At 42.7% G+C, this 14,454-nt stretch overlaps 5 protein-coding genes across 5 annotated transcripts; all 5 read left to right on the top strand.

The window, feature by feature from the left end:
- The first annotated feature begins 6,826 nt into the window (after positions 1 to 6,826).
- LOC137617648 (putative carbonic anhydrase 2) lies at positions 6,827 to 7,321 on the top strand. Its single transcript, XM_068347652.1, has one exon. It carries the CDS (start codon positions 6,827 to 6,829, stop codon positions 7,319 to 7,321), a length of 495 nt encoding a protein of 164 aa, XP_068203753.1.
- Positions 7,322 to 9,238: 1,917 nt separating this feature from the next.
- LOC137617647 (putative carbonic anhydrase 2) lies at positions 9,239 to 9,646 on the top strand. Its single transcript, XM_068347650.1, has one exon. It carries the CDS (start codon positions 9,239 to 9,241, stop codon positions 9,644 to 9,646), a length of 408 nt encoding a protein of 135 aa, XP_068203751.1.
- A 113-nt stretch (positions 9,647 to 9,759) lies between these two features.
- LOC137617646 (high mobility group nucleosome-binding domain-containing protein 5-like) lies at positions 9,760 to 10,137 on the top strand. Its single transcript, XM_068347649.1, has one exon. The coding sequence runs from the start codon at positions 9,760 to 9,762 to the stop codon at positions 10,135 to 10,137; it is 378 nt and encodes a 125-aa protein (XP_068203750.1).
- A 219-nt stretch (positions 10,138 to 10,356) lies between these two features.
- Positions 10,357 to 10,749, top strand: LOC137617645 (sodium/potassium/calcium exchanger 1-like). The gene has a single exon (XM_068347648.1). It carries the CDS (start codon positions 10,357 to 10,359, stop codon positions 10,747 to 10,749), a length of 393 nt encoding a protein of 130 aa, XP_068203749.1.
- A 2,122-nt stretch (positions 10,750 to 12,871) lies between these two features.
- LOC137617643 (high mobility group nucleosome-binding domain-containing protein 5-like) lies at positions 12,872 to 13,465 on the top strand. Its single transcript, XM_068347647.1, has one exon. The coding sequence runs from the start codon at positions 12,872 to 12,874 to the stop codon at positions 13,463 to 13,465; it is 594 nt and encodes a 197-aa protein (XP_068203748.1).
- Positions 13,466 to 14,454: the final 989 nt, after the last annotated feature.

The following is a 14,454-nucleotide window of genomic DNA, read 5'->3' as shown; positions in this document are numbered from 1 at the left end:
ATGGAGGGAGAAATAAATATGGAAAAAAGAAGAATGGTGGCGGGATAAGGAAATATGGAGGAAGGAAGAAAGGTGGAGGGAGAAGGAAATATGGAAGAAGGAAGAAAGGTGGCAAGATAAGGGAATATGAAGGAAAAAGGTGGAGGGAGCAGGAAATATGGAATAAGGAAGAAAGGTGGAGGGAAAAGGAAATATGGAAGAAGGAAGAAAGGTGGAGGGAGAAAGAAATATAGAAAAAAGAAGAAAGGTAGAGGGAGAAGGAAATATGGCAGGAAGAAAGGTGGCAGGAAAAGGATATATTTAGGAAGGAAGAATTGTGGAGGAAGAAGAAAATATGGAAGAAGGAAGAAAGGTGGCGGGAGACAGAAATATGGAAGAAGGAAGAAAGATGGAGGGAGAAGGAAATATGGAGGAAAGAAGAGATGGGGGGTGCATGAGATAAGGAGAAAGGAAGAAAGGTAGCGGGCGAAGGAAATATATACAAAGGAAGAAAGGGGGGAGAAGGAAATATGGAAAAAGGAGGGAAGGTGGAGGGAGAAGGAAATATGGAGGAAGGAGGAAGGGTAGATTGAGAAAGAAATATGGAAGAAGGAAGAAAAGGGGAGGGAGAAGGATATATGGAAGAAGGAAGAAAGGTGGAAGGAAAAGAAAATATGGAGAAAAGAAGACAGGTGGGAGGGAGACGAGAATTAGGAAGAAGAAAGGAGGGTGGAGGGAGAAGGAAATATGGAGGAAGAAAGAAAGGTGGAGGGAGAAAGAAATATGGAAGAAGGAAGGAAGGTGGATTAAGAAGGAAATATGGAAGGAAGAAAGGTGGGAGGGAGAATGAAATATGGAAGAAGGAAGAAAGGTGGAGGAAGAAGGAAATATGGAAAAAGGCAGAAAGGTGAAGGGAGAAGGAAATATAAAAGAAGGAGGTTGAAGGAAATATGGAAGAAGGAAGAAAGGTTGAGGGAGAAGGAAATATTGAAGGAAAAAAGTGGGAGGGAGAAGGAAATATGGAAGAAGGAAATATGGAAGAAGGAAGAAAGGTGAAGGAAGAAGGAGATATGGAAGCCGGCAGAAAAGTAGAGGGAGTAGGAAATATAGAAAAAAGAAGAAGGAAGAAAGGTGGAGGGAGAAGGAAATATGGAAGAAGGATGAAAGGTGGAGGGAGAAGGAAATATGGAAGAAGGAAGGCAAGTGGAGGGAGAAGGAAATATAGAAGAAGGAAGAAAGGTGGAGGGAGAAGGAAATATGGAAGAAGGAAGAAAGGTGGGAGGGAGAAGGAAATGTGGAAGAAGGCGGAAAGGTGGAGGGAGAAGGAAATAAAGAAGAAGGAAGAAGGAAGAAAGGGGGAGGGAGAAGGAAATATGGAAGAAGGAAGAAAGGTGGGAGGGAGAAGGAAATGTGGAAGAAGGCGGAAAGGTGGAGGGAGAAGGAAATAAAGAAGAAGGAAGAAGGAAGAAAGGGGGAGGGAGAAGGATATTTGAAAGAAGGAAGAAAGGTGGAGGGAGAAGGCAATGTTGAAGAAGGAAGAAAGGTGGAGGGAGAAGGAGATATGGAAGAAGGAAGAAAGGTGGAGGGAGAAAGAAATAATTAAAAAAGAAGAAAAGTGGCGGGAGAAGAAAACATAGAAGGAAGAAAGGTAGAGGGAGAAGGATATATGAAAGAGGAAGAAATGTGGACGGAGAAGGAGATATGGAAGAAAGAAAAAAGGTGGAGGGAGAAGGAAATATGGAAAAAAGAAGAAAGGTAGCGGGAGAAGGAAATATGGAGGAAGGAGGAAAGGTGGAGGGAGAAGGAAATATGAAAGAAAGAAGGAAGGTGGACAGAGAAGGAAATATGGAAGAAGGAAGAAAGGTGGAGGGATAAAAATATGGATAAAAGAAGAAAGGTGGCAGGAGAAGGAAATATGGAGGAAGGAAGAAAGGTGGAGGCAGAAAAAATATGGAAAAAAGAAGAAAGGTGGCGGGAGAAGGAAATATGGAGGAAGGAAGGAAGATGGCATGAGAAAGAAATATGGGGGAAGGAAGAAAGGTGGCGGTAGAAGGAAATATGGAGGAAGGAAGAAAGGTGGAGGTAGAAGGAAATATGGAAGAAGGAAGAAATATGGTGGCAGAAGGAAATATGGAGGAAGGAAGAAAGTGGGCGGGAGAAGGAAATAAGGAGGAAGGAAGAAAGGTGGCGGAGAAGGAAATATGAAATAAAGAAGGAAGGTGGGGGGAGAATGAGATAAGGCGGAAGGAAGAAAGGTGGCGGGAGAGGGAAATACGGAGGAAGGAAGAAAGGTGGCCGGAGAAGGAAATATGGAGGAAGGAAGAAAGGTGGCCAGAGAAGGAAAGAATGGTGGGGGGAGGAGGAAATTTGGAAGAAGACAAGAAGGTGGAGGGAGAATAAAATATGGAGGAAGGAAGAAGGTGGAGGGAAGAGGGAATATGGAGGAAGGAAGAATAGTGGCGGGAGAAGGGAATATGGAAGAAGGAAGAAAGGTGGAGGGAGAAGGAAATATTGAAGAAGGAAGAAAGGTGGTGGGAGAAGGAAATATTGAAGGAAGGAAGATGGAGGGAGAAATAAATATGGAAAAAAGAAGAATGGTGGCGGGATAAGGAAATATGGAGGAAGGAAGAAAGGTGGAGGGAGAAGGAAATATGGAAGAAGGAAGAAAGGTGGCAAGATAAGGAAATATGAAGGAAAAAGGTGGAGGGAGCAGGAAATATGGAATAAGGAAGAAAGGTGAAGGGAGAAAGAAATATAGAAAAAAGAAGAAAGGTAGAGGGAGAAGGAAATATGGCAGGAAGAAAGGTGGCAGGAAAAGGATATATTTAGGAAGGAAGAAAGGTGGAGGAAGAAGAAAATATGGAAGAAGGAAGAAAGGTGGCGGGAGACAGAAATATGGAAGAAGGAAGAAAGATGGAGGGAGAAGGAAATATGGAGGAAAGAAGAGATGGGGGTGCATGAGATAAGGAGAAAGGAAGAAAGGTAGCGGGCGAAGGAAATATATACTAAGGAAGAAAAGGGGGAGAAGGAAATATGGAAAAAGGAGGGAAGGTGGAGGGAGAAGGAAATATGGAGGAAGGAGGAAAGGTAGATTGAGAAAGAAATATGGAAGAAGGAAGAAAAGTGGAGGGAGAAGGATATATGGAAGAAGGAAGAAAGGTGGAAGGAGAAGAGAATATGGAGAAAAGAAGACAGGTGGGAGGGAGACAAGAATTAGGAAGAAGGAAGGAGGGTGGAGGGAGAAGGAAATATGGAGGAAGAAAGAAAGGTGGAGGGAGAAAGAAATATGGAAGAAAGAAGGAAGGTGGATTAAGAAGGAAATATGGAAGGAAGAAAGGTGGGAGGGAGAATGAAATATGGAAGAAGGAAGAAAGATGGAAGAAGAAGGAAATATGGAAAAAGGCAGAAAGGTGAAGGGAGAAGGAAATATAAAAGAAGGAGGTTGAAGGAAATATGGAAGAAAGAAGAAAGGTTGAGGGAAAAGGAAATATTGAAGGAAAAAAAGTGGGAGGGAGAAGGAAATATGGAAGAAGGAAATATGGAAGAAGGAAATATGGAAGAAGGAAGAAGGAAATATGGAAGCGGGCAGAAAAGTAGAGGGAGTAGGAAATATAGAAGAAAGAAGAAGGAAGAAAGGTGGAGGGAGAAGGAAATATGGAAGAAGGAAGAAAGGTTGAAGGAGAAGGAAATATGGAAGAAGGAAGGCAAGTGGAGAGAGAAGGAAATATAGAAGAAGAAAGAAAGGTGGAGGGAGAATGAAATATGGAAGAAGGAAGAAAGGTGGGAGGGAGAAGGAAATGTGGAAGAAGGCGGAAAGGTGGAGGGAGAAGGAAATATAGAAGAAGGAAGAAGGAAGAAAGGGGGAGGGAGAAGGATATTTGAAAGAAGGAAGAAAGGTGGAGGGAGAAGGCAATGTTGAAGAAGGAAGAAAGGTGGAGGGGAGAAGGAGATATGGAAGAAGGAAGAAAGGTGGAGGGAGAAAGAAATAATTAAAAAAGAAGAAAAGTGGTGGGAGAAGAAAACATAGAAGGAAGAAAGGTAGAGGGAGAAGGATATATGAAAGAAGGAAGAAATGTGGAGGGAGAAGGAGATATGGAAGAAAGAAAAAAGGTGGAGGGAGAAGGAAATATGGAAAAAAGAAGAAAGGTCGCGGGAGAAGGAAATATGGAGGAAGGAGGAAAGGTGGAGGGAGAAGGAAATGTGAAAGAAAGAAGGAAGGTGGAGAGAGAAGGAAATATGGAAGAAGGAAGAGAGGTGGAGGGATAAAAATATGGAAAAAAGAAGAAAGGTGGAAGGAGAAGGAAATATGGAGGAAGGAAGAAAGGTGGAGGGAGAAAAAATATGGAAAAAAGAAGAAAGGTGGCGGGAGAAGGAAATATGGAGGAAGGAAGGAAGATGGTGTGAGAAGGAAATATGGGGGAAGGAAGAAAGGTGGCGGTAGAAGGAAATATGGAGGAAGGAAGAAAGGTGGAGGTAGAGGGAAATATGGAAGAAGGAAGAAATATGGTGGCAGAAGGAAATATGGAGGAAGGAAGAAAGGGGGCGGGAGAAGGAAATAAGGAGGAAGGAAGAAAAGTGGCGGAGAAGGAAATATGAAATAAAGAAGGAAGGTGGGGGGAGAATGAGATAAGGCGGAAGGAAGAAAGGTGGCGGGAGAGGGAAATACGGAGGAAGGAAGAAAGGTGGCCAGAGAAGGAAAGAATGGTGGGGGGAGGAGGAAATTTGGAAGAAGACAGGAAGGTGGAGGGAGAAGAAAATATGGAGGAAGGAAGAAGGTGGAGGGAAGAGGGAATATGGAGGAAGGAAGAATGGTGGCGGGAGAAGGGAATATGGAAGAAGGAAGAAAGGTGGAGGGAGAAGGAAATATGGAAGAAGGAAGAAAGGTGGCAAGATAAGGAAATATGAAGGAAAAAAAGGTGGAGGGAGCAGGAAATATGGAATAAGGAAGAAAGTTGGAGGGAAAAGGAAATATGGCAGGAAGAAAGGTGGCAGGAAAAGGATATATCTAGGAAGGAAGAAAGGCGGAGGAAGAAGAAAATATGGAAGAAGGAAGAAAGGTGGCGGGAGACAGAAATATGAAAGAAGGAAGAAAGATGGAGGGAGAAGGAAATATTGAGGAAAGAAGAGATGGGGGGTGAATGAGATAAGGAGAAAGGAAGAAAGGTGGCAGGAGAAGGAAATATATACAAAGGAAGAAAGGGGGGGGAGAAGGAAATATGGAAAAAGGAGGGAAGGTGGAGGGAGAAGGAAATATGGAGGAAGGGAGAAAGGTAGATTGAGAAAGAAATATGGAAGAAGGAAGAAAAGTGGAGGGAGAAGGATATATGGAAGAAGGAAGAAAGGTGGAAGGAGAAGAAAATATGGAGAAAAGAAGACAGGTGGGAGGGAGACGAGAATTAGGAAGAAGGAAGGAGGGTGGAGGGAGAAGGAAATATGGAGGAAGAAAGAAAGGTGGAGGGAGAAAGAAATATGGAAGAAAGAAGGAAGGTGGATTAAGAAGGAAATATGGAAGGAAAAAAGGTGGGAGGGAGAATGAAATATGGAAGAAGGAAGAAAGGTGGAGGAAGAAGGAAATATGGAAGAAGGCAGAAAGGTGAAGGGAGAAGGAAATATAAAAGAAGGAGGTTGAAGGAAATATGGAAGAAGGAAGAAAGGTTGAGGGAAAAGGAAATATTGAAGGAAAAAAAGTGGGAGGGAGAAGGAAATATGGAAGAAGGAAATATGGAAGAAGGAAGAAAGGTGAAGGAAGAAGGAAATATGGAAGCGGGCAGAAAAGTAGAGGGAGTAGGAAATATAGAAGAAAGAAGAAGGAAGAAAGGTGGAGGGAGAAGGAAATATGGAAGAAGGAAGAAAGGTGGAGGGAGAAGGAAATATAGAAGAAGGAAGGCAAGTGGAGGGAGAAGGAAATATAGAAGAAGGAAGAAAGGTGGAGGGAGAAGGAAATATGGAAGAAGGAAGAAAGGTGGGAGGGAGAAGGAAATGTGGAAGAAGGCGGAAAGGTGAAGGGAGAAGGAAATATAGAAAAAGGAAGAAGGAAGAAAGGGGGAGGGAGAAGGATATTTGAAAGAAGGAAGAAAGGTGGAGGGAGAAGGCAATGTTGAAGAAGGAAGAAAGGTGGAGGGAGAAGGAGATATGGAAGAAGGAAGAAAGGTGGAGGGAGAAAGAAATAATTAAAAAAGAAGAAAAGTGGCGAGAGAAGAAAACATAGAAGGAAGAAAGGTAGAGGGAGAAGGATATATGAAAGAAGGAAGAAATGTGGAGGGAGAAGGAGATATGGAAGAAAGAAAAAAGGTGGAGGGAGAAGGAAATATGGAAAAAAGAAGAAAGGTAGCGGGAGAAGGAAATATGGAGGAAGGAGGAAAGGTGGAGGGAGAAGGAAATATGAAAGAAAGAAGGAAGTTGGAGAGAGAAGGAAATATGGAAGAAGGAAGAAAGGTGGAGGGAGAAAAAATATGGAAAAAAGAAGAAAGGTGGCGGGAGAAGGAAATATGGAGGAAGGAAGGAAGATGGCGTGAGAAGGAAATATGGGGGAAGGAAGAAAGGTGGCGGTAGAAGGAAATATGGAGGAAGGAAGGAAGATGGCATGAGAAGGAAATATGGGGGAAGGAAGAAAGGTGGAGGTAGAAGGAAATAGGGAAGAAGGAAGAAATATGGTGGCAGAAGGAAATATGGAGGAAGGAAGAAAGGGGGCGGGAGAAGGAAATAAGGAGGAAGGAAGAAAGGTGGCGGAGAAGGAAATATGAAGGAAAGAAGGAAGGTGGGGGGAGAATGAGATAAGGCGGAAGGAAGAAAGGTGGCGGGAGAGGGAAATACGGAGGAAGGAAGAAAGGTGGCCGGAGAAGGAAATATGGAGGAAGGAAGAAAGGTGGCCAGAGAAGGAAAGAATGGTGGGGGGAGGAGGAAATTTGGAAGAAGACAGGAAGGTGGAGGGAGAAGAAAATATGGAGGAAGGAAGAAGGTGGAGGGAAGAGGGAATATGGAGGAAGGAAGAATGGTGGCGGGAGAAGGAAATATAGAGGAAAGAAGAAAGGTAGCGGGAGAAGACAAAATGGAAGAAGAAAGAGAGGTGGAGGGAGAAGGAAATAGAGGAAGGAAGAAAGGTGGCGGGGGAAGAAAATGTAGGGGATGGAAGAAAGGTGCCGAAGAAGGAAATATGGAAGGAAAAAAGGTAGCGGGAGAAGGAAATATGGAAGAAGGAAGAAAGGTGGAGGGAGAAGGATATATGGAGGAAGGGAGAAAGGCACGGGGAGAAGAACATGGAAAAAGGAAGAAAGGTGGCGGGAGAAGGAAATATGGAAGATGGAAGAAAGGTGGAGGGAGAAAGAAATATGGAGGAAGGTAGGAAGGTGGCGGGAGAAAAAAATATGGAGGAAGGAAGAAAGGTGGCTGGAGAAGGAGATATGGAGGAAGGAAGAAAGGTGGAGGTAGAAGGAAATATGGAAGAAGGAAGAAAGGTGGCTGGAGAAGGAGATATGGAGGAAGGAAGAAAGGTGGCCAGAGAAGGATATATGGAGGAGGGAAAAAGGTGGGGGAGAAAGAAATAAGGAGGAAGGAAGAAAGAATATGGAGGAAGGAAGAAAGGTGGTGGGAGAATTAAATATGGAGGAAGGAAAAAAATGTGGGGGAGAAGGAAATAAGGAGGAAGGAAGAAAGGTGACGGGAGAAGGAAATATGGAGAAAGGAATAACGGTGGAGGGAGAAGGAAATATGGAGGAAGGAAGAAAGGTGGTGGGAGAATGAAATATGGAAGAAGAAATAAAGGTGGGGGGGAGAAGGAAATTTGGAAGAGGGATGGAAGGTAGAGGGAGAAGGAAATATGGAGGAAGGAAAAAGGTGGGGGGAGAAAGAAATATGAAGGAAGGAAAAAAGTTGGTGGGAGAAAGCAATATGGATGATAGAAGAAAGGTGGCGGGAAAAGGAAATATGGGGGAAGTAAGGAAGAAAAAAATGTGGAGGAAGGAAGAAAGGTGGCGGGAGAAGGAAATATGGAAGAAGGAAGAACGGTGGAGGGAGGAAGAAATATGGTAAAAAGAAGAAAGGTGGAGGGAGAAGGAAATATGGAGGAACGAAGAAAGGTGGCGGGAGAAGAAAATATGGAGGAAGGAAGAAATGTTGCGGAAGAAGGAGATATGTAGGAAGGAAAAAAGGTGGCAGGAGAAGGATATAAGGAGGATGGAAAAAGGTTGGGGAGAAGGATATATGGAAGAAGGAAGAAGGTGTTTGGAGAAGGAGGTATGGAGGAAGGAATAAAGGTGGCGGGAGAAGGAAATAAGGAGGAAGGAAGGAAGGTTGCGAGAGAAGGAAATATGGAGGAAGGAATAAAAGGTGGAGGGAGAAGGAAATATGGAGGAAGGAAGAAAGGTGACGGGAGAATTAAATATGGAAGAAGGAAGACAGGTGAGGGGAGAATGGAATTTGGAAGAACGAAGGAAAGTGGAGGGAGAAGAAAATATGAAGGAAGGAAGAAAGGTGGTGGAAGAAGGAAATATGAAGGGAGGAAGGAAGGTGGGGTAATAAGGAAATATGGAGGAAGTAAGAAAGGGGGAGGGAGAAGGAAATATGGAAAAAGGAAGAATGGTGGAGGGAGAAGGAATATGGAGGAAGGAAGAAAGGTGACAGGAGAATGAAATATGGAGGAAAGATGAAAGGTAGCGGGAGAAGGAAATATGGAAGAAGGAAGAAAGGTGGAATGAGAAGGAAATATGGAGGAAGGAAGAAAGGTGGAGGGAGAAAGAAATATGGAGGAAGGAAGAAAGGTGGAGGGAGAAGGAAATATGGAGGAAGGGAGGAAGGCGCGGGGAGAAGGAAATATGGAAGAAGGAAGAAGGGTGGGGTAGAAGGAAATATGGAGGAAGGTAGCAAGGTGGCGGGAGAAGAAAATATGGAGGAAGGAAGAAATGTGGCGGGAGAAGGAGATATGGAGTAAGGAAGAAATGTGGACGGAGAAGGATATATGGAGGAAGGAAAAAGGTGTGGGAGAAGAAAATATGCAAGAACGAAGAAAGAATATGGAGGAAGGAAAAAGGGTGGCGTGAGAATGAAATTTGGAAGAACGAAGGAAGGTGGAGGGAAAAGGAAATATGGAGGAAGGAAAAAGGTGGGGAGAGAAAAAAATATGAAAGAAGAAAGAAAGGTGGAGGGAGAAGGAAATATGGAGGAAGGAAGAAAGGTGGCGGGAGAAGGAAATATGGAGGAAAGAAGAAAGGTGGTGGGAGAAGGAAATATGAAGGGAGGAAGTAAGGTGGTGGGATAAGGAAATATGGAGGAAGGAAAAAAAGGTGGAGCGAGAAGGAAATACGGAGGAAGGAAGAATGGTGGAGGGAGAAGGAAAGAGGGGAGAAGGAAGAAAGGTGGAGGAAGAAGGAAATATGGAGGAAGGAAGAAAGGTGGCGGGAGAAGGATATATGGAAGAAGGAAGAAAGGTGGGGGAGAAGGAAATTTAGAGGAAGGAAAAAAGTTGGTGGGAGAAGGAAATATGGAGGAAGGAAGAAAGATGGAGGGAAAAGGAAATAGAGAGGAACTAAGAAAGGTGGAGGGAGAAGGAAATATGGAAGAAGGAAGAAAGGTGTTTGGAGAAGGAAATAAAGAGGAACTAAGAAAGGTGAAGGGAAAAGGTAATATGGAAGAAGGAAGAAAAGTGAAGGAAAAAGGAAATATGATGGAATGAAGAAAGGTGGAGGGAGAAAGAAATATGGAGGAAGGAAGAAAAGTGGAGGGAAAAGGAAATATGGAAGAAGGAAGAAAGGTTGGGGAGAAGGAAATATATAGGAAGGAAAAAAGATGGCGGGAGAAGGAAATATGGAGGAAGGAAGTAAGGTGGCGGGAGAAGGAAATATGGAGGAAGGAAGAAATGTGGAGGGAGAAGGAAATATGGAATATGGAAGAAAGGTGGAGGGAGAAAGAAATATGATGGAAGGGAGAAAGGTGGAGGGAGAAAAAAATATGGAGGAAGGAAATAAAGTGGAGGGAGAAGAAAATATGGAGGAAGGAAGAAAGGTGGAGGGAGAAGGAAATATGGAAGAAGAGAAGTGGAGGAATAAGGAATTAAGGAGGAAGGAAGAAAGGTGGAGCAGAAGGAAATATGGAGGAAGGAAGGAAGGTGGAGAGAGACGGAAATATGATGCAAGGAAGAAAGGTGGAGGGGGAAGGAAATATTGAGGAAGGAAGAAAGATGGAAGGAGAAGGATATAGAGAGGAACTAAGAAAGGTGGAGGGAGAAGGAAATATGGAAGAAGGAAGAAAAGTGGAGGAAGAAGGAAATATGATGGAAGGAAGAAAGGTGGAGGGAGAAGGAAATATGGAGGAAGGAAGAAAAGTGCAAGGAGAAGGAAATATGGAGGGAGGAAGAAAGGTGGAGGGAGAAGGAAATATGGAGGAATGAAGAAAGTTGAAGGTAGAAGGAAATATGAAGGAAGGAAAAAAGTTGAAGGGAGAAGGAAATATGGAAGAAAAGTGGAGGAAGAAGGAAATATGGAAGAAGGAAGAAAGGTGGAGGGAGATGGAAATATGATGAAAGGAAGAAAGGTGGAGGGGGAAGGAAATATTGAGGAAGGAAGAAAGATGGAAGGAGAAGGAAATAGAGAGGAACTAAGAAAGGTGGAGGGAGAAGGAAATATGGAAGAAGGAAGAAAAGTGGAGGAAGAAGGAAATATGATGGAAGGAAGAAAGGTGGAGGGAGAAGGAAATATGGAGGAGGGAAGAAAAGTGGAAGGAGAAGGAAATATGGAGAGAGGAAGAAAGGTGGAGGGAGAAGGAAATATGGAGGAATGAAGAAAGTTGAAGGGAGAAGGAAATATGGAGGAAGGAAAAAAGTTGAAGGGAGAAGGAAATATGGAAGAAAAGTGGAGGAAGAAATATGGAGGAAGGAAGAAAGGAGGAGGGAGAAGGAAATATGGAGGATGGAAGAAAGTTAAAGGGAGAAGGAAATATGGAGGAAGGAAGAAAGGTGGAGGGAGAAAGAAATATGGAGGAAGGAAGAAAGGTGGAGGGAGAAGGAAATATGGAAGGTAAAAAAGTGGAGGGAGAAGGAAATATGGAGGAAGGAAGGAAAGTGGAGGAATATGGAATAATGGAGGAAGGAAGAAAGGCGGAGCAGAAGGAAATATGGAGGAAGGAAGGAAGGTGGAGGGAAAAGGAAATATGGATTGATTGATTTAAAGTTTTCAGGCATCCTGAAGGAAATATGGAGGAAGGAAGAAAGTTGAAGGGAGAAGGAAATATGGAGGAAGGAAGAAAGGTGGAGGGAGAAGGAAATATTGAAGAAGGAAGAAAAGTGTAGGGAGAAGGAAATATGGATGAAGGAAGAAAGGTGGAGGGAGAAGGAAATATGGAGGAAGGAAGAAAGTTGAAGGGAGAAGGAAATATGGAGGAAGGAAGAAAAGTGGAGTGAGAAGGAAATATGGAGGAAGGAAGAAAGGTGGAGGGAGAAGGAAATATGGAGGGAGAAGGAAATATGGAAGAAGGAAGAAAATTGAAGGGAGAAGGAAATATGGATGAAGGAAGAAAGGTGGAGGGAGAAGGAAATATGGAGGAAGGAAGAAAGTTGAAGGGAGAAGGAAATATGGAGGAAGGAAGAAAAGTGGAGTGAGAAGGAAATATGGAGGAAGGAAGAAAGGTGGAGGGAGAAGGAAATATGGAGGGAGAAGGAAATATGGAAGAAGGAAGAAAATTGAAGGGAGAAGGAAATATGGATGAAGGAAGAAAGGTGGAGGGAGAAGGAAATATGGAGGAAGGAAGAAAGTTGAAGGGAGAAGGAAATATGGAGGAAGGAAGAAAAGTGGAGTGAGAAGGAAATATGGAGGAAGGAAGAAAGGTGGAGGGAGAAGGAAATATGGAGGGAGAAGGAAATATGGAGGAAGGAAGAAAGTTGAAGGGAGAAGGAAATATGGAGGAAAGAAGAAAGATGAAGGGAGAAGGAAATATGGAAGAAGGAAGAAAAGTGGAGGGAGAAGGAAATATGGGGAAAGGAAGAAAGGTGGCGGTAGAAGGAAATATGGAGGAAGGAAGAAAGGTGAAGGGAGAAGGAAATATGGAGGAAGGAAGAAAGGTGGAGGGAGAAGGAAATATGGGGGAAGGAAGAAAGGTGGCGGTAGAAGGAAATATTGAGGAAGGAAGAAAGGTGAAGGGAGAAGGAAATATGGAGGAAGGAAGAAAGGTGGCGGTAGAAGGAAATATGGAGGAAGGAAGAAAGGTGAAGGGAGAAGGAAATATGGATGAAGGAAGAAAGGTGGAGGGAGAAGGAAATATGGGGGAAGGAAGAAAGGTGGCGGTAGAAGGAAATATGGAGGAAGGAAGAAAGGTGAAGGGAGAAGGAAATATGGAGGAAGGAAGAAAGGTGGAGGGAGAAGGAAATATAGAGGGAGAAGGAAGTATGGAGGAAGGAAGAAAGTTGAAGGGAGAAGGAAATATGGAGGAAGGAAGAAAGTTGAAGGGAGAAGGAAATATGGAAGAAGGAAGAAAAGTGGAGGGAGAAGGAAATATGGATGAAGGAAGAAAGGTGGAGGGAGAAGGAAATATGGAGGAAGGAAGAAAGTTGAAGGGAGAAGGAAATATGGAGGAAGGAAGAAAAGTGGAGTGAGAAGGAAATATGGAGGAAGGAAGAAAGGTGGAGGGAGAAGGAAATATGGAGGGAGAAGGAAATATGGAAGAAGGAAGAAAATTGAAGGGAGAAGGAAATATGGATGAAGGAAGAAAGGTGGAGGGAGAAGGAAATATGGAGGAAGGAAGAAAGTTGAAAGGAGAAGGAAATATGGAGGAAGGAAGAAAAGGTGAGTGAGAAGGAAATATGGAGGAAGGAAGAAAGGTGGAGGGAGAAGGAAATATGGAGGGAGAAGGAAATATGGAGGAAGGAAGAAAGTTGAAGGGAGAAGGAAATATGGAGGAAAGAAGAAAGATGAAGGGAGAAGGAAATATGGAAGAAGGAAGAAAAGTGGAGGGAGAAGGAAATATGGATGAGGGAAGAAAGGCGGAGGGAGAAGGAAATATGGAGGAAGGAAGAGAGTTGAAGGGAGAAGGAAATATGGAGGAAGGAAGAAAGGTGGAGGGAGATGGAAATATGATGAAAGGAAGAAAGGTGGAGGGGGAAGGAAATATTGAGGAAGGAAGGAAGATGGAAGGAGAAGGAAATAGAGAGGAACTAAGAAAGGTGGAGGGAGAAGGATATATGGAAGAAGGAGGAAAAGTGGAGGAAGAAGGAAATATGATGGAAGGAAGAAAGGTGGAGGGAAAAGGAAATATGGAGGGAGGAAGGAAGGTGGAGGGAGAAGGAAATATGGAGGAAGTAAGTTGGATTGAGAAGGATATATTGAGGGAGGAAGAAAAGTGGAGGGAGATGGAAATATGGAAGAAGGAAGAAGGTGGCGGGAGAAGGAAATATGGAATAAGGAAGAAAGGTGGAGGGAGAAGTAATTATGGAGGAAGGAAGAAAGGTGGATTGAGGAAATATGGAGTTAGGAAGAAAAGTGGAGGGAGAAGGAAATATGATTGAAGGAAGAAAGGTGGAGTGACAAGGAAATACGGAGGAAGTAGGAAAATGGAGGGATATGGAAAGATAGAGATAGCATAAAAAAGGGAGGAAGAGCTGAAGAAAAAATTGTTTAAAGAAGAAAGATAGAGGGAGAAGGAGAGACGGAAAAAGGAAGAAAGATGTAGGTAGAAAAAAAATGGCGTTGGATTCTATTTGAATCAAATACCTATGAATACAAAAGCAGAAAACTATGAAATTGATAAATATTGCTGACACAGTTATAGATATTTAAAATGTATTAGATATACGAAAGAACTATGAAAATCAGTTTTTGTTTGCAATTGCACTCATTTTTTTCCAACAAAACTTCAGAATACTCTTTCTGCTTATGTTTTCCCCAGACTCTTTCGATTTTCACGTCTCTAGCGAGTGTAGGGTCGAAATATGCTTTGAACAGACCGTACCGTTATTCACTGTTTTGCAATTGAAATATATGATTGTGTAAATCATGAAAGGTATAGACTTGGTTATTATTATTATTATTATTATTATTATTATTATTATTATTATTATTATTATTATTATTATTGCAGTAACGCTCGGTTTCATTACAAAGTAAATAAATGTATCCATATTTCAACCACTAAGAGGAATAGGCCACTAAGTTAATAGAATATGGCATTCAGTAACATAAAATGAAGAATATAAAAACTAGCAAGAGAACTCACCAGACAGTTAACAGAACAAAGCATCTGATAAAATTCATATAAAAGAAATTCAATACCATAAACAAACAAACAGAATGAAATATATCGTTCGGATGAGAACCGGTAACCCTCCCTACTTTAAATAAAGGCAAAAAATTCATAAAAAGAAAAAAAAAATCCATATCACTGCAATATAAAAGGTTTATCTCATATGCGAAAAAAGCGGAGCCTTCCCCCTATTGTCACGGAGGTCGAAGGATGGGGTGGAGGGGAATAGAGGTTTGGGTTGGGGGATTGGAGGGG

Source organism: Palaemon carinicauda, chromosome 23 (assembly GCF_036898095.1).
Source record: "Palaemon carinicauda isolate YSFRI2023 chromosome 23, ASM3689809v2, whole genome shotgun sequence".
In the NCBI taxonomy this organism is placed as follows: domain Eukaryota; kingdom Metazoa; phylum Arthropoda; class Malacostraca; order Decapoda; family Palaemonidae; genus Palaemon; species Palaemon carinicauda.
This window is presented reverse-complemented; position numbering and strand designations above follow the sequence as displayed.